The sequence below is a fragment of the Rattus norvegicus genome, chromosome 3 (genome assembly GCF_036323735.1).
Source record: "Rattus norvegicus strain BN/NHsdMcwi chromosome 3, GRCr8, whole genome shotgun sequence".
NCBI classification, from domain to species: Eukaryota; Metazoa; Chordata; class Mammalia; order Rodentia; family Muridae; genus Rattus; species Rattus norvegicus.
The window spans coordinates 64,369,519-64,392,131 of NC_086021.1; the positions used below are offsets into that span (position 1 = coordinate 64,369,519).

The following is a 22,613-nucleotide window of genomic DNA, read 5'->3' on the forward strand; positions in this document are numbered from 1 at the left end:
GAATCATTGGTGTTAAAAAGAATTCATCCAGACTGGATCTTCACTATGTTCTCCTCAGAACCCCCTCTGTCCTGTAAACAACTACCTGGCTTTCCCAGACTGAAGAAAGAAGTCTTGCCAAGGAAATTCAGATTCCAGGGCAGCCCAGTTGTTGCTCAGCAATGCCCTCCAGGGGCCCCGCCCCCTGAAGCTATAAAAGCTTAGTGAGGTGAGATGGGCCAGTTACAACTGGCACTCAGCCTCAGAGCACCGACAAGGCACTGGCACACAGACACTATGGCAAATGAAGTACAAGTTCTGTCGTCCCCGCTGAAAGGGCGGCATGCTCCAGCAGGTAAGTCCTCCCCACCCCCGCCCCACCTGACCTCGCTCCCACAGCAAAAGGCTACCTCACTTGCATCCATCTTCCCAGAAGTAGCTCAACAGAGCCAAGGTTGACAGCCCACCACTGTTGCTTTAACTTCCAGAAGCCTGAGCTCCTCCTTGGTTGTAGATTAGCTGTGACATACCCTCACGTGGGTGTTACCACCTTGGGGAACCCTACCGGGTTTCCCACCTTTCATACTCCGAGATGCCCATGGTTAGCTGACCTCATATTGACTTCCATGCCGAGAGAAGAGCCCCGTTTCCGCTTCTGGAGTCTTTGGGCAAAGCTCTCAAGCCATAATCTGAGGAATAAATAAGTACCCAGGATCTGCAGGGTCTCTAACAACTAGAGAGCCTTCCTTTTTTAAAATCCGTGCTATTGACATGGACTCTGTGGACTATAGAAAGTGGTTCTCCTGTAACTAAGCGTTTGTTTACATAGCTAGGCTAGCGCGAACAGGCCTGTTTTTGGTCGGTTTTACATTCTTTCAACTGCTATCCTTTCCCCTGACATCTCAAAAGCCTGGCTGCTGTGTGCTTGTCTGTCTCCATTTACAAATCCAGTTATTTGTATAATTCTTTGTCATGTCAAGCTGCTGGCAGGTAGGACAGGCACGGGCTTCGCAAAGGGTGAGGATCTGATAGAGACGCAGCGTGTTCTGGAAGGCAGCCCAGTAGACCTGGAGTCTGCCGGCTTATTCTAGACACCCGGACCGGTCTCCTTTGTTGGTCTACTGACATTCCACACTTGTAGTTGAATTTGGCAATTTTTTAAAAAGGTTTCTTCCTTTCTTTCTTTCTTTCTTTCTTCCTTTCTTTCTTTCCTTCTTTCTTTCTTTCTTTCTTTCTTATAAGTACACTGTACACTGTCAATGTCTTCAGACACACCAGAAGAGGGCATCAGATCCCATTACAGATGGTTGTGAGCCACCATGTGGTTGCTGGGAGTTTGAACTCAGGACCTCTGGAAGAGCAGTCAGTGCTCTTAACCCCTGAGCCATCTCTCCAGCCTCCGAATTTGGCCATTTTTAACATTAAATTTTTAAAGGTATTGATGTAAAAGAATGAGGGAGCGAAAGGGCAAGTTGTTAGAAGAGGAACTCACATGCACCACTCTCTTCCTGCTGCCTCTGCTCCAATCCTTCAGGGAAAAAAAAAATCCACCTCAAAATCTGACTTGCTACAGTACCTTATGCACCAAGTTAAACTTAAATGAAAGTTTGAAAGATACCACGGGGAACTTCCTGTCCCCATCACTAATGATTTCTAATTACTCTGTGTATACATAGCACACCATGACTCCATCAAGCATGTCACAATGCCTTTGGCATGACAATGAATTATTATGAACTTTGTCAGTGCAGATAAGGGCTTCGGGATAATTGGGATGGAGATGAAGGCGGTCTTGCTCTCCCACTGAGCTCAAGAGAACAGAGAAGCTTCATCCTTCAGCCTCTCTCTCTCTCTCTCTCTCTCTCTCTCTCTCTCTCCCTCCCTCCCTCTCTCTCTCTCTCTCTCTCTCTCTCTCTCTCTCTCTCTCTAAGTCTGAACCAATGATGCAAAGTGTTATTTATGCAACGAAACTAATAAGGTGCCAAAAATTCTATTAAATCTTCACCTGATATTTAGAAGCAAAATACAGATATTGACATCCGAAAGCTAACGCCATATGGTGGGAAGGGAAGGCATGGCAGTCAGAACCGGACAAGGTTGGGTTTGAAGTTCACTTTTAATCTATATCTCTGAGCCTCGGTTTTCTTGCCTCTGAAAGGGGATAATGAATAGCATCAATCTGGTAAGTCTATTGTGAAGATGAAAATGAAAATAAGTTAAGGGCTGGAGAGCTGGCTCAGTGGTTAAGAGCACCAATTGCTCTTCCAGAGGTCCTGAGTTCAATTCCCAGCAACCACATGGTGGCTCACAACCATCTGTAATGGAATCTGATGCCCTCTTCTGGTGTGTCTGAAGATAGTGACAGTGTACCCACTTACATAAATAAATAAAATCTTTTTTAAAAAAGAAAATGAAGTTAATATAAAGTACCTGACACTTGAATGTTGGCCCCTTTAAAACTGGGGTCTCATAAAACCCATTGGCGTCGGCAGAATGAGCCCTCTGGACACAAATGTGGGGGCCTCACTGGCACCTGCAGCAGTGGTCCAGACAGAAAACAATCTCAGTGGGGAAAGACATTAGTGCTTGCACCAGAGTTATGAGTGAAAGCACTCAGAAGTCAGCCAGCTGGAACTCTCCCACCTATGCATGTGTGAGGGCCTTTCCTTTACACTTATTAATGTAATATATCACACCACTGTTAGCCTCCATTTTACATCTATACCCTGAAACAGGCAATGTTAGCCATGGAGTAGACTGGATCTCCTGCTTTTAGGATTTACCTTTCTCTTCCGGTTTGTTTGGGGTTTTTGTTTGTTTTTTGTTTGTTTGTTTGTTTTTTGTTTGTTGTTTTATTGCTTTTCGAGACAGGGTTTCTCTGTGTAGTCTTGGCTGTCCTGGAGCTCACTCTGTTGACCAGGCTGGCCTCGATCTCAGAGATCCGCTTACCTCTGCGTCCCTAGTGCTGGGATTAAAGGTGAGTGCCACCAGCACCAGACGTCTCCTAGTTTTATAAGAACTAAACATGACATGGACAGCGATACTAAAATTTTGTGAGTAGAAGGTGGTCCGAGGAAACTAGATGCGTGACAAACAGGAAGACTAGCTGTCGCTCAGGACTTCATCTCCAGTCTTGCACTTTTTAAATTGATTTTAGCCAAAAGAATGAGAGCTGAACTGAGATTCAGCTGTAAACAGCAAAAGGCATTTTCCGGCTCGCGTGGGAAAGAGGAAAGTTTATGAGGAAGGGGTATCATGGAGAACCCCATAGGTGACCTTAAATGTCTAAGGACCGGTGTCACTTAAAACAAAATGGAGGGCAAGGGAAATGGGGTCAGGCAGTGAGGGAGGAAGACAGGTAAGAAACACATCATAGCAACATGTACTCATAAAAGGGCTATAATAAATAGGGGTTGGGGAGATTCACTAAATATAACTGTCAAATAAAACATAAAATATGTTCTATTAAAACAATAAATATAAGCCATGGAATAGTGGTGCATGCCTTAATTTCAGGGGGCAGACACAGGCAGATTTCTGTGCGTTCAAGAACAGCCTGGTCTACAAGGAGAATTCCAGGCCGACTGGGACTACATAGTGAGACCCTCCCCACCCCACCCCCAATGAAAACTAAACAGAAGGATGTCTTGATTTTCATCTGTCCAACTGGTTAACTCACGCAGAGTAGGGAGGATGGATTGGTATGGGGGAGAAAGGGGTTAGAAGAGAACTGTGTGAGATCCACTGCCCAAAATATGGAGGAGAGACCCGGTTGACTGCATGGGCAGCGGCTATTCACTCAGAGCCACCTTTGTGCTGCTTCTGTAATTCCGATCACATTCTACTCACCAAAAGTCCTGAAAATCTTACTGTATTTTTCAAGTTGTACACATCATCCTTTAGGATAGTAAACCTATTCGCATTTTCCTTTGCTGAATTGCAGTTGGTGTTACACAAAGATTCTAAAGAAAATATACTCTGACTCTGAAGCTGGAGTTGGGGGGGTGGGGTGCACATACGTTTAAAAGGGTTGATTTAGGCACAGTGGCTCCTTGGAAAAGACCTTCCAGTCATACGTGGTATCAACAAAATGGGCCAGGGTGTGATCGTCGTGGGCTCTAGTGGTGATCTATCTAGATCCTGGGAGACCAGTGAGACCAGTGTTCCCAGCAGCCACTTGAAGATGACCCTCCCACAAACTGGTTCCAACTGGTTCATTCACCACAAGTTTGTGAGAGCCTCACTCTATAAATCAATGCATCCACCCACAGAATGGGGATAGTCTCTGTGTCTTGCTGCAAGCAAATCAAATTGCCTTCCCTAAACGGTCCTGTTTGAAAATGAAGACCTCCTGCAGTGTGGGTTTCTAGAATACCCTTTGCTGTCTGTTTCTCTGTTGAGTGGCTACGCTCTTTCCAAGGCGAGGCAAATTATGGTTGTTCTTTCCACAGTAGACTAGAAGATTTAGGATCGCAGTAAGAAACCCACTGATGATGACTGTTCGCTCCATTTCTCCTAAGTTCCAGAATTCTCCTAGGATGCTCATAGCAGAACAACCTCTTTAATGCACCAAGAGTCACTGACCGTTGTACCACCAATGTACTTTGCATTGAATAACACAAACCACTCAGAAACCTTTCTTATTTGATATTCACTCCGCCCTCTCCTTCTGGAGCAACCTAAAATAAATCTAAATAAGCCAGGCATTGCTAACTCACACCTTTGGTCCCAGCACTAGGGAAGCAGAGGTAGTCAGATCTCTGGGTTTGAAGCCAGACTGATTTTACAGAGTGAGTTCCAGGATAGCCAGAGCTACACAGAGAGACCCTGTATGGAAAGTCCAAAAAAAATCAATAATCTAAATAATAATTACTAATTATCCAGTGTCTACCGCTAACCGAAGGTTTATGCACCTTGATAAAATAATTCCCCAGTTTTAAAATTTTACATGTATTTATGTGTATGGGCAGTATAGCCTATAGCACATGCTTACACGGAGGTCAGAGGGCAATCTGCAAGAGTCACTTCTCTCCTCCGACCATGTGGCTCCTGGTGATCAAACTCTCAGGCTAGGGCAAGCACCTTACCCACTGAGCCACTCAGCCATTCTGGATTATACATCTCTATTCTTAAGAATACCTCTGAACAATGGGATTTATTCCTTTCAGAGGGACCTGGAAACCACAGCTGAAAGAAAACAAGATACTTAGCTCACACTCATGTAAGCATTATAGAATTAGCACACTAATGCCATAAATCAAACGGGCTTGTTTAGCTCTCAATTCTGAAGGTTGACTCTCTGGTGAAAACTCTATGGCAAAAGAGCTAGACTCACCCAGCAGAAGGCAGGAGGAAAATAACAATGGGGTTCCTATATCCCTTCCAAGGGCCCCTCCCAACTGGCCTTAGGGTCTCCCGGGAGGCCCTACCTCTTAATACATCCCACTCCCATTATAGCCACCTGAGGACCAGCTTCTCAGTCATCAACCACAGCAGTCTCATGGCTTCTGGGGAGAGGAGATGCCCTGTTTTGTCCAGCATTTCCTTAGGATCACCCTAATAGGACACATGACCCTTCAGAACTTTGATGAGGGTACTCTCACCTCCCTCGTGGCCTGACTGATTCCACAGCTCCTCCTGGGACTGAAGTCCCTTCCCTCTCTCTAGGTACCCTACTCTGGAGTCTCTACGAGTCCTTCCAAATGAAGTCAACATTGTCAGAAAACAATCATCAATTAATCTAATTAATGAAACACATTAAGAAAAAAAATCTCATGTGAACATAGCCACAAATGTTGAGATAGATGAATTTGTTGAAATTTGATATTTCTTCAAATAATAGAATGATATGGAACAATAATAAAGAATATTCCCTAAAATGTGATGAAAATGTATAATATATGTGTATGTATGTAGATAGATAAATATGTAGGAAGAGATGGACACCTGTAGGTTGATGTCGTTCTGCAGGTGAAGGCAGGCACAGGATAGAACAAGGCCTGTCATTGGACAAGAAGGAAGGATGGGCGGGAGAAAGGTTTTAGAGAGAGGAGGAGAGCAGAGCAGAGGAGGCAGCTGAGAGAACATGGAGGCAGATATTAAGATTCCTTTCTACAGGGGCTGGAGAGATGGCTCAGGGGTTAAGAGCACTGACTGCTCTTCCAGAGGTCCTGAGTTCAAATCCCAGCACCCACATGGTGGCTCACAGCCATCTGTAATGGGATCTGGTGCCCTCTTCTGGTGTCTGAAGACAGCTACAGTGTACTTATATATAATAAATCAATAAATCTTTAAAAAGAAAAAAGATTCCTCTCCATACATTTTACAGGTTGTTGTGACTATTCTTAAGGGATGGATGTGTACAGGATTTATTTTTATTTTATTTCCACCTAGAAAAACCTAAGATAATCTATAGAAAGCCCAAATAAGCAATAATAGAATTCACTATATCATACATATATAGCGAGAGATGTGTGTGTAAGAACTCAGTATGCAATAAAGGTGCATTTCAAATTGAGAGAGAAAAGGTTAATTTTTCAGACACACCAGAAGAGGACATCAGATCCCATTACAGATGGCTGTGAGCCACCAAGTAGTTGCTGGGAATTGAACTCAGGTCCTCTGGAAGAGCAGTCAGTGCTCTTAACCACTGAGCCATCTCTCCAGCCCCAAAATTAACTTCAAATTTAGATCATCTAAAAATACTAGCATCAAACTAGGTGTGGTGGTGCACGCCTGTAACTGCAGCCCAAGAGAGGTAAGGAAGGAGGATTGGGCGTTTGAGACCAGCTTGGGCTACACAGGGAGTCCTGTGTTAATAGCAAAATCTTGGTCTCAACAGCCTCAAAACAAAACAAGATGGACCGGCCTCTTCCATAGGACTTGCATCAAATATATCATCGAAGGACCAAGCACCTAAGTATAAAACCAGAGACTGACTCTACAGGATGAAACCCCTGCACTTCTACAAGACAGCCGAGAAGGCCTTTAAAACATCACATGCCTTACAAGTCCATATGAGATTGACAAGTCCACCTAAGCTTAAAGTTTTACCAGGGGCAGGCATTGTCAATGAGTTAGGGGAAAAAAGCAGTAAATGGTACAGTTCACTATTTTATATTTGCAGTGCATTTCACAAACGGCTCTAAAATTCAGTGAGGAAGAGGAGGAGAAGACTAGTACTCTAACAGGGTTGGGGGAAGAATTGGACAAAACTATGCACAGCTCAGAGAACAGTAAATAAATACCTTCTAAAGGAAGCTTAAGCTGTGAGAACAAAGAGGAAATGCAAATTAAAGCAATGAGTTGCTGTAACCTGGACTTTTAGGACCTAAGCTTTGACTCTGGCAGCCCCAAGTAGCTAAGTTTGGCCATTTTTCCCCAACATGCCATGTAAAGCCATAAGTAGTGATCAAAGCACACACAAAGCAGAGAGGAGATTTGATCTATGCGTGTTAGGAAGAGGAACAGACAAAGGGGTAAAGGACCCCCAACTTCATCTTTCAAGTCCTGACATGAGCTTGAGGTTTAAGATTAATTTTTTTTATATTAATGTATGTGTGTGTTAGATTTCCCCAGGAGCTGGGGTTACAGGGGACCATGAGCTAGCATGGATGCTGGGAACCAAACCGATTCTCAGGTCAGTCCGCAAGTACTCTTAACTGCTGATTCTTTAGGTTTAAATACAAGAAGAATCGGGGAGGGTAATGTGGGGTCATCTCCTCTCCTAGACCAACCCATCTGGTTTCCTCCTCTTGTCTAGACCCTAACCTGTACAAGTAAGCAGGTGACCCAGGTGAAATGAACAGTGGGAAATGAAGGCGGGGAGATTGGGTCTCCATCTGCTTCCAGACACTCACAGGATCCAAGGCAGCTTCTCCACTATAGTTCTAACTTTTAGCTTTACTGGTTGATAAGATGAAACATTTTCTAGCTCATTGTCTGGAGAAACAATTGTTACCACGGTAGCTGATGAGACTGTAAACTAGTGTGACCTCTGGGGGGGTGGAGGGAGGGGATATTCAGCAAGATTTAACAAGATTCCGAATGCACCCAGCAAAATCGATCTAGGAATACGTTCCACAAATTGATAGACACGTGCTAGTACAAAGTTATATATAAGATGGGTACTTTGTAGAAGCTTTGTTGAGGAACACAATGAATTTGAAACACCTGAGATGCTTAGCATTGGCAAAGTGGCCAAGTAAACACAAAAGGCTTCCAGAATAGAATTGCAAAGCCGATATTAAGAAGAAAGACACAGATAAAAATAGAGAAATGTCGAATGTTCTAGAAAATGTATAACGGGTGGGGGTGGTGGATAACCCAAACACAGAATAGTGAGCATCTTATGCTACCATTTAAAACAAATCATGTATAAACTGTCTGTGGAGAAAGACCAGGAACTGGGAACTAGAGCTGGTGGGAAGGGTTTCACAAATCTTTTCATGTTACTTGATTGCACCCCTTTCTGCATGTATGCCCGGTCGAAAGAGTTAAGTATTAATATTTATAAGAACAGTGGTAAAGTCAGCACACACAAGCTCTGAGAAATAGGTTTTCTTTACTTTTTACCTTATTGGAATTAGTTGTAGCAAATGGCCCGAGTCCCGTTTCCATAAAGAGAATTTGCAGGTTCAACCAAATCAACGTCCACGGAGCCACTGCTCCTTCGAGCTTGTCAGATTTGAGATGTGTGATTTTTCTGAGAAAAGAGGAAGGGATTTGTTTGGACTTGTGATCTGAAACAGACTGTTCTTTTTTCAACTCTGATTTCGGCTGACATTGTTAAACACTCAAATTGCTTTTAGGTCCTCTGTAGCCTAATTAACACTAATTGAACTCTTGAATGGCATGACTATTAATACAGTTTAATTACTCATTAGGATGGCCTAGCTCAGCCAGCATGGAGGTTTGGGTCTGAGAAGAAGGTGGCCAGCCTCTGGAATTCAAAGCCCCTCCTTTGAATTAAATGTCTGTCAGCATCCTGAAGTTTGGCTCACCTCTCAGAATCTGGCTTTTGAAAGCTTCCGTTGGGGGGTGGAGGGAGCAAAAGTGCAAACAATGCAAAAGCTTTAATCTTGTGGGAAAGCAAAGGGTCACATTGTAATTGTGGGTTGCTATCTTGAAGAATGTAATTGGTTTGATAACAAGAGAAAAAAAATTTCCCCCACCAAATGCCTGCGGGAGTATGTTGCTACTCTTCCTAAATTCAGGTGTGACCTTCTGCCTTTCAACCTTGATTCCACCTCTCTGAGCATAAAAAAGTAAACCCTTTTGGGGCTTGGGGGGGATATTTCTTAATTCTGTTGTTTAGATAAACTTTTTTTTCTATGTGAATTTGGAAACTTAGATGTGAGTCCTGTCTAAGAAACAAAGCTGTTCTAACACGAGCGCTGATATTTTGTGTGTGTGTGTGTTTATTTCCAGTGAAAGCTGGAGGGATGCGAATTTCCAAAAAACAAGAGATGGGCGTTTTGGAAAGGCACACAAAAAAAACAGGATTGGAGAAAACAAGGTAGGGCTTGCTTAAGAGTTCTGTTTCCAGAATTAATCCAGAACAAACCAGGGCCCCAGGAATTTCAGGGGAGGCAGCCAGGCTTGGGTAGAGGTGAACATTGTGTTCTGGGCTATCAGCAGGAGTGTCCCCTGGGTCCCCACCACACCCTATCCTCTCTGCTGTGACCACACAGCTGCCTTCTCCTAAATGGTCCTAAAGGCACCTGAACATCTCTTACCACTCACTTACTTGTTCCGGTTAGTTCCCTGTCAACTTGACACAGGCTAGAGTAACTTGAGAAAAAAGGACTCAATAAGGAAAATGCTCCCTGTAGGACATATTCCCGATTGATCATTGATAGAGGATGGCCCAGCTCACTGTAGGCAATGCCACCCCTACAGTAGTGGTCCTGAGTTCTATAAAAAAACAAAAAAGATTAAGCAAGCAAGCCATGAGGAGCAAGCCAGCAAGCAGCAGTCCTCCATGGCTTCTGCATCAGTCCCTGCCTCCAGGTTCCTACCCTGCCTGAGTTCCTGTCCTGACTTCCCTCAGTGATGGGCTGTTACCTGGAAGTATAAGATGAAATAAACCTTTTCCTCCCCAAGTTTCTTAGGGTCACACTGTTTCTCAGAGCAACTGAAACCCTAAGTAAGGCAAAGCTTGAAAGTCTACCAGTACTGGAGCTGTTGTCTCCCTGCTCCTTCTACCAAGACCCTTGACATTATAAAGTTAGAGGCATGAGTTGGTGTATCCTATACACAGATATGCTGACCACCCAAAGACTTGCTTAAGGAAAATGAGTGCATTTGGAAAAGAAATGGACATATTGGCTTGATTCCACCAAGTGGCCCAATGAGGGCTGCTTCAGAGACAGGTTTCCATGGAGCACTCGGGAGTCGTTCAAAAGGAGTTGACAAAAGGATGTTCAGGACACCAGCTTAAGTCTCACAGGGAGAATGTAGAGGGAAACTACAATTATAGACTGCAATTGCTTTGTCCCTTTCACCTTTTATACTGGGCTTTTGCCTGTGTGTGCATGCGTGCATGGAGAGAGAGGAGAGAAAGAGAGAGAGAGAGAGAGAGAGAGAGAGAGAGAGAGAGTTTATTTTCATGTACATGCATGTTCACACATGTAGAGGCCCAAAGTTGGCCTCAGGTGTCTCTCAGTTGTTCTCCACTTTACTGAGCTCACTTCTTTGGCTAATCTAGAGAGCCAGTTTGTTCCCAGGCTACACTGTGGACTGGGGCCCGACTGAAACCTTCTACAACACAGCATGGCCAGAGAGAAGGAAGGTAGACACAGAGAGTGTGTGCTATTGGTGACTTACTGGTGAAAGTCAAAGACAGAACTCATCCATGCGCCTTGGTTACAGGGAACTGGTTTTCCCCCAAAGGTCACTGAATTGACAAGTGTTTTCAGTTTATGGTACCATAAACTACATGCCTATAGTATGTACACAATGCTTCAATGAAAAGATAAAAATCAACTATAGTAACAACGTGGTTTCCAAAGTTTGGCATGGCTCACGGTTACATGGAAGCAGAATATTGTTCTCTAGGAGTTGCTGAGCATAGTAAAAGTCTACATGAATTATTTAGTCTCTCCAGTAAATTTTTTTAAAAATTATATATGTATATAATGCATTATATAGTGTATTACATATGTACATATATACACATATATACATATACATATACACATATACATATATGCATATATATAAAATTTGCCCTTTGTTTTCTCATTAGCCTGGGCCTCACCAGCCAGCCCCTTTCTCTGCCTCCCCAGTGCTAGGATAACAGATAAACACAAATCTGGTTTGATTGATTTATTTACTTACTTATTTATTGTGGGTTCTATAGACCAAACTCATTCCTTAGGCTTGCATAGCAAGCATTTACTGAGTGAATCATCTCTTTAGCCCAAAAAGTAACTGTGTGTGTGTGTGTGTTTGGGGTGTGTGTGTGTGCTGGGATTGAGTCTAGGGTCTTGTGTATGTCAGGTACACACTCTACCAACCACTGAGTTACATTCCCAGCCCCAAGGTTTGGATCTTACATAAAGTTCCTTCTCGTCTTCGCAGTGCCATCACAAATGTGGCCAAGATACAGATGCTGGATACTCTAACGGACACACTGGACAAGGTGAGCCATGCATGAGGCGATACCGATGGTGCTCTCGCTCTGCATTTACCCAGTCGGTCAAGGGGCTCATGGGAGCCTGCCGATGACCACTGAGATTTTCTTTTTCCAGCCCGTGAGTTTGATGTCCTTGTGGGGTGAAACAAATTGGTCCTTTCTCAGAGAAACATAAACTAGTTAAAATGAGACGAACCGTTTCTCCAGAATCCTTAAAGGGCCTCTAAATAAATAATTTCAAAACAAGGTAGGGGATGAGGTAACAGCCACGATGCTGAGTGTGCAGAACTTTCCTTTGCCCTCCCGGATATTTCTCAGAAAGGCTGGCATATTTTTACAAATGACAGCTTTTTTTTGTGTTGAGACTCCAGCCATTGTCGGCCTTCCTCTGCACCTCTGCGTCTCCATAGGAAATACTTGATTTGTGGCGACGGTAGATACAGGACTGAGTGATCGGAGGCTGGAAGCAGCCAGACACCAGTTGGGTTTATCGAGTAAAGTACATTTATAAAGAATCTTGGCTGCTACTATTTTTCCTTCTAGAGCTTGAATTTCTTCCAAGTCACTCAGACAGCTCGAAAAGAGTCATATTGGGCAGACAGCAATTAGTGATTTGGGATTCTATGATTGCCACCTCCTCTCCAAGCCCTAAACTCTGTAGGTAAACTTTGTGCAGCCTTATTCTATTTTCGGGCGACAAACACATTTATCCTAACGGTGTTAAAGAGGGCCTCTCTATCTTCGACTCACCCATTAATCGAGGGAACAGGACAGAGCTAACTCTATTTAAAGAGTTAAAGTTGTAAGGGAGTTTCCACCTTCTCTCCCACACTTGACTCTGAAGCAAAGCAGTAGACAGATTAGCAGGAGAAAAGGCCTAGAAGTTTATGGTACGCCCAGGAGCTAAGCAAGGAAGAAAAGTGAGTGTCCAACAGCCCACTGCAGAACAGGAACTTCTGTACTTGCAGCTTAAAGGGAAAGGAAGTGGAGAATGTGAACCATTTAGTAAAGATAAATCACTTTTAGAAGACCAAATGAGCCAGGAAAGTAGCTGACCGTTTGCAGCTAAGTCTGCTCTCTGCTCCAGGTGTGGGTCAATTCTTGTCTCCCTTCCTGAGATCTGCACCAGAGTCTTGGTTGATACACATGGGAAAGAGGTTCACAGGAGCAGAAAATCTTTGAAAGGTTCTGGCCTTTGGGTAAAAAGAGGGGCTCCTGCACCAGGTACCAATGAGGCTTTTTTGGTGTGAGGAATCAGTGTGCCAAAAGGCCATACCTTGAAGTACTGTGTTGCCAACACTGGGACCTGGGATCTTCAGCTTAGCTCTAGGAAAAGAGCAGAAACTGTGCAGCTGCCCTTGAGAAAAGACTGTGTATGTCTGTGTCTGTGTGAGCATATATGCATGCACACAGACCTACCATAAGAGGGTATCGGATACTCTCTCATTCTACCTATTCCTTTTTGTGAGCCACCGTGTGGTTGGTGGGATTCGAACTCAGGACCTCTGGAAGAGCAGTCAGTGCTCTTATCCACTGAGCCATCTCTCCAGCCCCACCTATTTCTTTTTGAGGCAGCTACCTTTTTGTCTTCCATTGCCCTTGCACACACAGGGTGCATAAGAATAAAACACACTGCGAGGGACATTGTGGTACAAGCCCTTCTTCCCAGAACTTAAGAAATAGAGGTGGGTACATCTCTGTGAGTTCAAGAACAGTCTGGTCTACACAGCAAGTTCCAAAATGATCAGGACTACATAGACAGGCAGACAGAAAGACAGACAGACAAACCCGAAGTAGCGCTACATACCTCTTTCGATGCTTTCCCCCATATTAAAGTGGTTCCTCGCTCGTACTGTGTGTTGCCATGAAGACTTAACAGTTGCACAGAAGAAAGAGAGCGGCATAGTTGAGCGTCATCCTTTTTACATTTGTTAACACTCTTTCCTGCTTTAGCTGCTTACTTCTAGTCCCAGGAACCCATGATACTTCTGATCTTAATTTTGGAACTCTAATAGTCTAAGATGACTGACTACTTCCTAAAAGGCCTCATCAACCAGTCAGTCATGACAAGAAATTTCCATTAGTCTACCGACCTAGGGTTCGAGACTTGGGAGATTGCCAACACTCCCCAAAGGGTTGGGACAGGATTGATCTAAGGGAGGAGTGTCCTGAGCATTCTTCTCCCACTAATTTCCCATACAGACTCCGTTCTTCTTCCTCCACCCTGCCCCTCCTCCTTCCCAATCTCTCCATCCCTACCCGGAATGTCTGCGTTGTCCACTGGCTGTACATACACATCGTCCGGTCTCTCTGTAGAAAAGGCATCCGATAACCTGAATGCTCTCCGTGCTCTGGAGACACGGTCTTCACTAACTTCTGCTGGCTGCTTTCAAAAGCAACTTGACTTTTAAGGTGTCATGTACTTCCTTCAAGTTTTGTGGTTGTTTGTGTAACTTTAAATTTTTTCTTTTTAAGACAAAGGGGTGGGGGGAAGACACCGAGTTGTGTTCTCAGCACACAAAGGTATTTGATTAAACATTTAAAATGCTGTTATGTAATTAAAGTGTTCTTTTCCTTTTTCCATTTTCAAAGACTTTTCCTTTCCTTTCTAAAGACTTTTTCCAAGTTGCTAGGTGTTGGGTCATCCCCTGGCCAAAGTTGCCCAGCTGCCTGTGAAATGCGGTCCTGGGGAAGAAAACTATGAAAGGCATCTGTGAAATTAGGAGGGCTCTTCTTGTTCCACAGATTAGCATCTCCATGGGAGTGCCCTTCAATGTCGCTGATGGGAAGTGTAGGTAATGCTCTAAGTACTTGGCTTAACAGGGTGTGGAACTTCAGTGCCAACACTGAAGTTGGAACCAACAGCCCGGGAAGGTGAATAGAGGCGCTGGCATCCACTCACACCACCATGCTTCAGGCTCAAAGGCAGAACCTGCCCCTGATCTCTCTCCATCTAGAGCTCTGTTTCAGAGCTCTGGGCACACAGACTTTGATTAGACTTGTTGTGCTGTTCTGCCTGAGACTTAAAATAGAAGTTTTGAGTTCACGGGTGTCTACAAGGAAGGAAAATTCTCAACACTAGACTTTCTCTTGATCTGTTTTTCATCTCACCCCTGTAATGGAGCCATGAAACAGAATTCACATAGAGATACACACATAGAACACACACACACACACACACACACACACAAACACACACGCACGCGCGCACACACGCGCACACACACGCACACACACGCACACACCAATCTTGAATTCTTCCTCATGTTTTGCTAGACACCATTACCTTAGTGACTCAGACAAGAAACAAGTTTTAGTCTACTAATGCTGTCACTTTACAATGACTGGTGATTAAAATTATAGAATTTTCTCATTCAGATTCTAGCCTGAAGTGAGTAACTAAGCTTCTAGGTCCAAAACCATTTTGGCTTCTTTGTATTCTATGACTCAAGCATACAGTGTTTTCTACAATACAGTATGGCTGCCAAGGTCTGGAGGAAAGCCAAGAGCAATGTCAAAAGCCAATTTTGGGGATCTATGGGACCCTACTGGCCAAGAACCCTAAAATAGGTAAGCCACTCTTGGCACTGGGTTTTTTATTTGCTAGATTGTAAAGTTTAGTAGGGGTATCCCTTCCCCTCACCCCATTACAGGATAACTCTACTTAAACTCATTTGTGTGTGTGTGTGTGTGTGTGTGTGTGTGTGTATGTGTGTGTGCATGTGTGTGTATGTGTGTGTGCATGTGTGTGTATGTGTGTGTGCATGTGTGTGTGCATGTGTGCGTGTGTGTGTGTGTGTGTGTATTAGGAAAACTCTATATCAGCAAATTTCTGTATGACTTTTTCTAAATGTCTTTAGTGTTGGTTACCCCTCCCTAAATTCTTCCTTCTGCCCTGCTCACCCATTTCTCACCCTATTTAACCCTTCCTGTTTCATTATTCCTCCTTGACCCTTTATATCACCGGATTCTATTTCTGTCCCTTGAAAGACCACCTCTGGGCTCCATAGTAGTTTCCTGACCTTTATGGTATTCTAAATGAACTACACTTATGTAATGATTCAGAGTCAACATCCACATCTGAGAGAAAACATGTGACATGTGTCTTTCTGGGTCTGGCTCTCCTCACTATAGATGATTATTTATAGCTCCATTAACTTACCCGTCTACTTCATAATTTCACTTTTAAGAGGTGAATAAGATGCCCTTGGGCAAATGCTCCAGTTGCCCTTCATCCTGCCGTCAGATGACGGACATCCATTTCCTGCCTGTTGTAAATGCAACATCAGTGAGATAGGTTAACAAGAATGTCTGTGGGACATACAGCGTCCTTTGATGGATGCCCAAGAATGGCATGGCTGAGCTGAGTGGTAGAGCTATTCAGAGATTTTGGAGGAACCTCCATCCTGGACTCCATAGTGGCTATACCAGTTGGCACTCCCACAAGCACTGTACAAGTGTTCCCCTTTCCCCACAGACACACCAGCATACGTTGCCATTTTTTAAGAATTTTAGCTATTCTGACTGTTAAGATGAAATCTCAAACTTGTTTTAATTTGCATTTCCCTGGTGACATAAGAAGAATGTTGACCATTTAAAAATATATTTTCTCAGCCATTTGCTTTTGTTTGTTTTTGTTTTTTTGTTTTGTTTAGTTTTTCGGGACAAGGTTTCTTTGTATAGCCTTGGCTATGCCAGAACTCTCTGTAGACCAGGATGACCTTAAATTCATGTCTTAAATAGTTAAACACATAATTGCATATAATCTTACAACTCTTTTTTAAAATATTTATTTATTTATGTATATGAGTGCACTGTAGCTATTTTTAGACACACCAGATCCCGTTACAGATGGTTGTGAGCCACCATGTGTTGCTGGGAATTGAACTCAGAACCTCTGAAAGAACAGTCAGTGCTCTTAACCTCTGAGCCATCTCTCCAGCCCATCTTTCCAACTCTTTTTCTGTCTGTACACACACACATACACACACACACACACACACACACACACACAAATTTGAAAGTAGGGACTTGAACAGACATCTGGACACCAGTGCTCATTCCCAAATATCTACAGATTAATAAATGGAAAAGCAAAATAGGGTATAAAATTCAGTCTTGTTCACGTTAAAGCAAGGGAATTTTGACAAGTACTATCCCACAAACAAACCTTGAATATATTGTGTTAACTGAAGTAACAAGAAATATAGTGCCTGAATTCCACTTATAAGAGATATCTAGAATAGTCAGATACATAGAGACACAATAAAACAGAGTTGCCAAGAAGAGTTGTGGAGAGTGCTGGCTGCTTCTATGTCAACTTGACACAAATCAGAGTCAAGTGGAAGAAGGAACCTCAAATGAGAAGATGCCACCAGATGCTGTGATGCATTCTCTTAATTGATGATTGACGTGGGAGGGCTCAGCTCTCTGTGGGCGGGGCCACCCCGGGTGAGTAGTCCTGGGCGCTGTAAGAAAGCAGGCTGAGCAAGCCAGAAGTAAGGCAGTAAGGAGCACTATCCCATGGCCTCTGTATCTGTTTCTGCCTCCAGGTCCCTGCCCTGACTTCTCTCAGTGATAGATATACCTAAAGATATATGGTGAAGTAATTGGTCATGGTGTTTTCTCTATAATAGAAACCCTAACTAAGATAAGAAATACTGTTTCTCTATTTCATTGGATTTTGGAGACAGGGTTTCTCTGTGTAGCCCTGGCCATCCTTGAACTTGCTCCGTAGACCAGGCTGGCCTCAAACTCACAGAGATCCACCTGCCTCTGCCTTCTGAGTGCCGGGACTAAAGGCGATCCAGCTAAAGGAATGGTGTTTAATAGGAACGTTGTTTCAGTTTGGAGACCAAGTTCCATAAATGGGTAGCAGTGATGATTGTACAACAATATGAAAGCATTTACTGTTACTGAACTGTAAAACACTTTTTAAAATGGATAAAATGATCGATGTTACCATAATTTTTAAAATGACCCCAGAGACGAAGCCCTTAAATTTTCCGGATCATCTAGGACACTGACAGAAACAACTGAGTGCTGAGCCAAGAAACTGTGTGCACTGCTTCCCCTTCCGGTTTCCTAGCTCCACCCACTGCCTCTCACACTCAAACAAGGAGGGCCAGTGGCTTTCTCTGTCCTGCCCCAACTTCCTGTCTTGACCCTCCTCCTTCTGACTGACCGCCCAGACCGCACTTCCTCTCTCAGAGGCATCCATTCGCCTTCTTGTTTACCCCTTTGCCTCACATTTGACCTTCAGTAACTCACCAAGCTGTTGTTCCTATCTGTGACTTTAATAGTGTGATTTAAAGTCAACCTGAAATAGCCCATCTACTTTAGAAGAAGCTAAAAATGCCCACTCCAGAACCAAACCACTAAAGTCAGTAACCCCTGAAATTTGCCTTGGGCTCTAATGTTAAAAGAAAAACAAAACGCCACCCCCCCCATACCATGCAGCAAAACACATACACACTAATGATAATTGCTCTGACTCAAAAAAAAAGCACCCCATTCTTTTTTCAGACTTTAAAGCAATTGCTATAATCAATATTCAATTATGTTGGTCCCTTCTTCTGAAATGTCAGCAGGAGATCATCCTTGGGGCTAATTAGCATATAATGTATCTGCTCATTATAAAAGACAAAGTAAAAAAATACTTAGAACTAAAGCACTAAGAATTTCCAATGATCCTAACCCTCAGAGGTAGGCCTTTTTAACACTGTTGGGTGTAGATTGTGTGTGTGTGTGTGTCTGTATGTGGTATGTATGTGTGTGTTTGTGTGTGTAATGTGTGTAGTGTGTGTATATGCATGTGCGTGTAGTGTGTGTGTAGTATGTGTGTGTGGTGTATGTGTAGTATGTATGTGCATGTGCATGTAGTATGTGTATGCATGTGAATGTGCGTGTAGTGTGTGTGTTTATGTATATGTGCATGTGTAGTATGTGTATATAGTATGTGTATGTGTGTGCGCATGTGCATGTAGTGTGTGTGTGTGTGTGTGTGTGTGTGTGTGTGCGCATGTGCATGCATGTGCATTTCAAGACCAAGAAAACTTTTCAGAGTCAGATTTCACATGAAAGTCACTGGTGATTGAGAAGAGACGGAAGGCACAGGTTTTCCCTGGTTTGGAAGGAGCCAATCCAACCATAAACAATGTGCTTCTTAGAGTCCTAACAGTTTACCTCCGCTTTTATTTAGTTTGAGTGTCAAAGCAAGGGCATTCAAATTCAATAGTGATAAATTCAGTGCTTGCAAGCCAAGGCCCCACTTCCTGGCCAGCTAACAGCCTGGTCTTGAGGTACCCTTGGGACAGTATTGATGAACTTGAAAACCCAAAACTGAACAGGCCCAAAGGTCACTGAGTCCAAACTCTTCCTAGGAAAAGTGTGTAAGTCACTCAGCAGCTCCAAAACCGTCCCATCTTGAGTGTCACTGGATGTAAATCCCACAGGACCTTCGGTCAAAAGGAAATATCTCTTACTGGCAGCAAGTCTCCAGGTCTTGGTTAATTTGAATGAATTTAAGGCCACTTCCTCACAGCTGCCTAATGAGAATCGTTTTCGCCTGAAGCTAGTTGGTTTTCAGTGTTCCTTCATCAAGCTGTTCAGTTTGAACTGGGAGGAATGGCCAGCATCACCCTCTTTCTTTATGGGAAAAAAGTTACAATTTCAGCTGTGCGGGCCTAACAAATAATCTGACACTTTGTAACTTCTTTCCGAGGCTCCTTTTCCCCTGATTGTCTAACAATTAATTGAAGAATTTTCCCACCCTCTTCTAACATCTCCACGTGCTTCCTAGAATACAATGGTCTATTCCACGCCCTAATGCTAGAATCGCTGCGGATACTGCGGAGCACTGCTACAGATAGGGTTCGACATTTCTGCTTTTCAAAATGGGAACTCGGGACAAATAAATATGTAGCATGGAGTGATGGCACATGTTTCTGATCCCACCCCTTAGAAGGCTAAGGCAGGAGGATCATGAGTTCAAGGCCAGCTTAGACTTTTACTTATATATGTCAAATACACTCTTATGATTGTAGAAGCTGAAGACATTATGAAGGAAACAGGGATCACACACGCTTACTCCCTCCCATGGGCTGAGGACTGGCAGTGATGTGGAAGGAGGGTCTTAGCAAAGAAGTCAATAAAGAGACCTTGACTTGGCCAATGTTTTGCTTTTTATTACTGTACTATTTTGTGGCCCAGTGAATCCAATATGCTTATTTCTTCTTCCCTTTTCACCTGTAGCTCCACCATAAATTCCCAGCAACAGTTCACACAGCACATCAAAAGCCCACACCTGCTCTGGAGAAGGCTGCACCACTGAAGAGGGCCTACATTATCCAGCAGCCTCGAAAATGTTAGGCCAGGATAGAAAATACAGCCGTCGGGTCAACTTCCCCACGATCTGACAGCTCAACAAAAATGGCCAACACTTCCTGTAGGCCTGCTGCCTTTACTTGGTAAATAAAAACAACTTTTGTATCTTCCCTTTCCACTTTAGATAATAAAGTTTCCAAAATTATGAATCCAAGACGTTCCTGTGCTCCTGTTGTTATGCATCAGGATCCCACTGGAATTCTGCACGCAATTCTACAGCATGTGAGGATGATCCAGGACACCTAACTCCTCCATCTACCGGAGTGGCTCAGTGCTTTCCTCCTGAATACTGACTCCACACTCAGACAGTTCTCCTTGCAGACAAAAGGGGTGGAGTGGGGGAAGCACACTAATCGCTTCTGCTGTGCTGAAGTCTTGGTGAGGAAGGGATGCCTCTCCCCACCCTTGCCACCCGAGGAAGTCAGGAGAGCTGGCTTTGCCTCTCATTTGCTACAACACTTAGAAAAGCGGGCTCTGCACCTCACCTGGGCAGCACAGTAGGGCTGGCCCTAGATATGGGGGTCTTAGGGGAACCAGCCCTGACAGCATGGGCCAGTCCTGACCCTTATCTGCTGAGCAGTGGTGAGGGAGAGATACCCTGCTCCCCTCCCTCACCCTTCACCATCTACAGCAGGTAAGAGAGCTGGCCCTGAGCCATGAGAATGGGAGAACTGGCCATGTCCCTCACTAGTTATACTAATGAGGTGAGTGGGTCCTGAACCTCACCTGCGTATCATAGCAATGTTGGCATCACAAGTAAACTGGCTCTGAGGCCATGATTGTGGGGAGCTGGCCCTGTCACTTGTCTGCTATTTGGTGACATAGGCAAGGGAGAAATACCAACACACACACACACACACACACACACACACACACACACACACACACACACCTTGCCCCTTGCTACCTATGGCATGCAGGAGAGCTGACCCTGAGGTCATCAGAGAGAACTGTCCTACCCCACAACTGGTCAATACTATGCACCTCGACTAGGCACAGCGTAGAGCTGGCCTAAGGGCATAAAAATGGGAGAGCAGGTGGGCTGACCAGCTCAGATACTTCTCAGGCCCAGACCCAGGGCTTTGAGTTGGTCCACCCAACTTCTAGCCCATAAATAAACTGCTGAAGGTACACGAAGGGGCTACCTACAGACCCAAAACTACAGGATCTCCATGACACAGGGCAACAACAGGATCTCTGAGAGGAGTCCCAGTGAGGATCCAGTATTGATAGAGTAGCAGAAGCCAGAGGTCTTGAACCAGACCAATGACTCATTGCAATGAACATTTGCAAGCAAAGAAGTGTGACCAAAAGGGTACACTGTAGGACACACTGTGACACACTACAGCTTCCACAGTGAGATTGTTTTTCCTCTGTTGGGGTTACGTTGCAAAGGAAGAGGGCAGGTATGAGGGGAGGATGAAATGAGTGGGACTGGGGTGCCTGGTGTGAAATTCACAAAGAGTCAATACAAAGTTTTTTTTTTTAAAGAAACTTAATTTGAGACGATAAGAAGGTTTCAGTCAATATCGGCAGCAGTCTATGAAATAATCCTAACCATTCCACATAGGCTTAGCCCAGCTCCCAGTGCTCTGAGCTAGTGTCAGGAAATTCTAAGATTTAGGAGAGAGGGCTCTGCTTTTGTCCCCTGCTGTTTCTGAAACCTTAAACAAGCGACTTACCCTCTGTGACCATCGTCAAACAGATGCAATCACGCATGTCTCCACAGTGGAAACCTTCAAGACAAAGTGACTCCTAAGATTCATCAAAGCTATTTAAGGAAGAGTAGTGAGCGTTCAGTAGAAGCTACCAGAACAAAATGAGTAATGAGAGACGGAGGCCAACATAAAGAATCCAGGGGGATGCCAAGGATTTGGGTCTGAAGGAAGAAACATGGGGGAGGGCATAAGAGAAACGGCAAAGACTGAGGGTCCTGTCACCCAAAGGATATGAGATGAGAGGAAGGCATCATTCTCTCTGCCCAGAGATGAAGGATATGTTGAGATGGAGAATGCTCAAAGGCAGGAGACACAGTGAGGACTAAAGCATTAATCCACATTCACAAGTGAGTTATTAACTACACATCACCGGGAGCAACAAATCTGATGTGGCCTTTCGATCTGAATGGAAACTGAGATTATCAGAAGTAAAAGGACCAGACAAAACAACCCCAGTTGTTCGATTTTACCAATGAAGGTTTAGGAGCCAGATGCTGGGGTAAAAACCTGCTAGCTCAGAGAGGCAGAGAAAGCAGTCGGCTGACCTTCCAACTCCACTGACATCCCAAAAGATAAAAGCCCCTTCTTCTCCACAGCCTTAAATACCCTTCAGCTCAAAGACCCTCCTTTCTCTTTACCTATGTCCACTCCCTGTCAGCCGGTTGCTTGCTCTGCCTCTTGACCTAGGGTTGACTTTAATTAGCTCTTGGGTTAAAGGTGTGAGCTAGAGCTGAGCCGCCACAACAAGGTTTTCCCAGTTCAGAGTCTTGGGGTTCACAGTGTGACCAAATACTGACTCACAGGCAGACTCGCAGTCATGAGGAAGGGGTATCACGGGCTGGGGATTTCCTGGTAGAGAGTCTCTTCAGATCACTTCAGGTCAATAACATACA

The 22,613-nt window shown here is 44.1% G+C and overlaps 1 protein-coding gene across 1 annotated transcript; it reads left to right on the forward strand.

Annotated features, from left to right (window-relative positions):
* Positions 1-215: 215 nt before the first annotated feature.
* Dapl1 (death associated protein-like 1) lies at positions 216-20,159 on the forward strand. Its single transcript, NM_001108582.1, has 4 exons — positions 216-334; positions 9,409-9,496; positions 11,563-11,623; positions 19,871-20,159. Exons 1-4 carry the CDS (start codon positions 277-279, stop codon positions 19,985-19,987), a joined length of 324 nt encoding a protein of 107 aa, NP_001102052.1. The 5' UTR covers positions 216-276; the 3' UTR covers positions 19,988-20,159.
* Positions 20,160-22,613: the final 2,454 nt, after the last annotated feature.

What these genes read in the sequence shown, in the direction of transcription:
- Dapl1 (NM_001108582.1), top strand. Translation starts at nt 277, where the DNA reads ATGGCAAATGAAGTACAAGTTCTGTCGTCCCCGCTGAAAGGGCGGCAT. An exon ending in AGGGCGGCATGCTCCAGCAG is followed by an intron (nt 335 to 9,408) that starts GTAAGTCCTCCC and finishes GTTTATTTCCAG; the next exon opens with TGAAAGCTGGAGGGATGCGA. An exon ending in TAACGGACACACTGGACAAG is followed by an intron (nt 11,624 to 19,870) that starts GTGAGCCATGCA and finishes TTTCACCTGTAG; the next exon opens with CTCCACCATAAATTCCCAGC.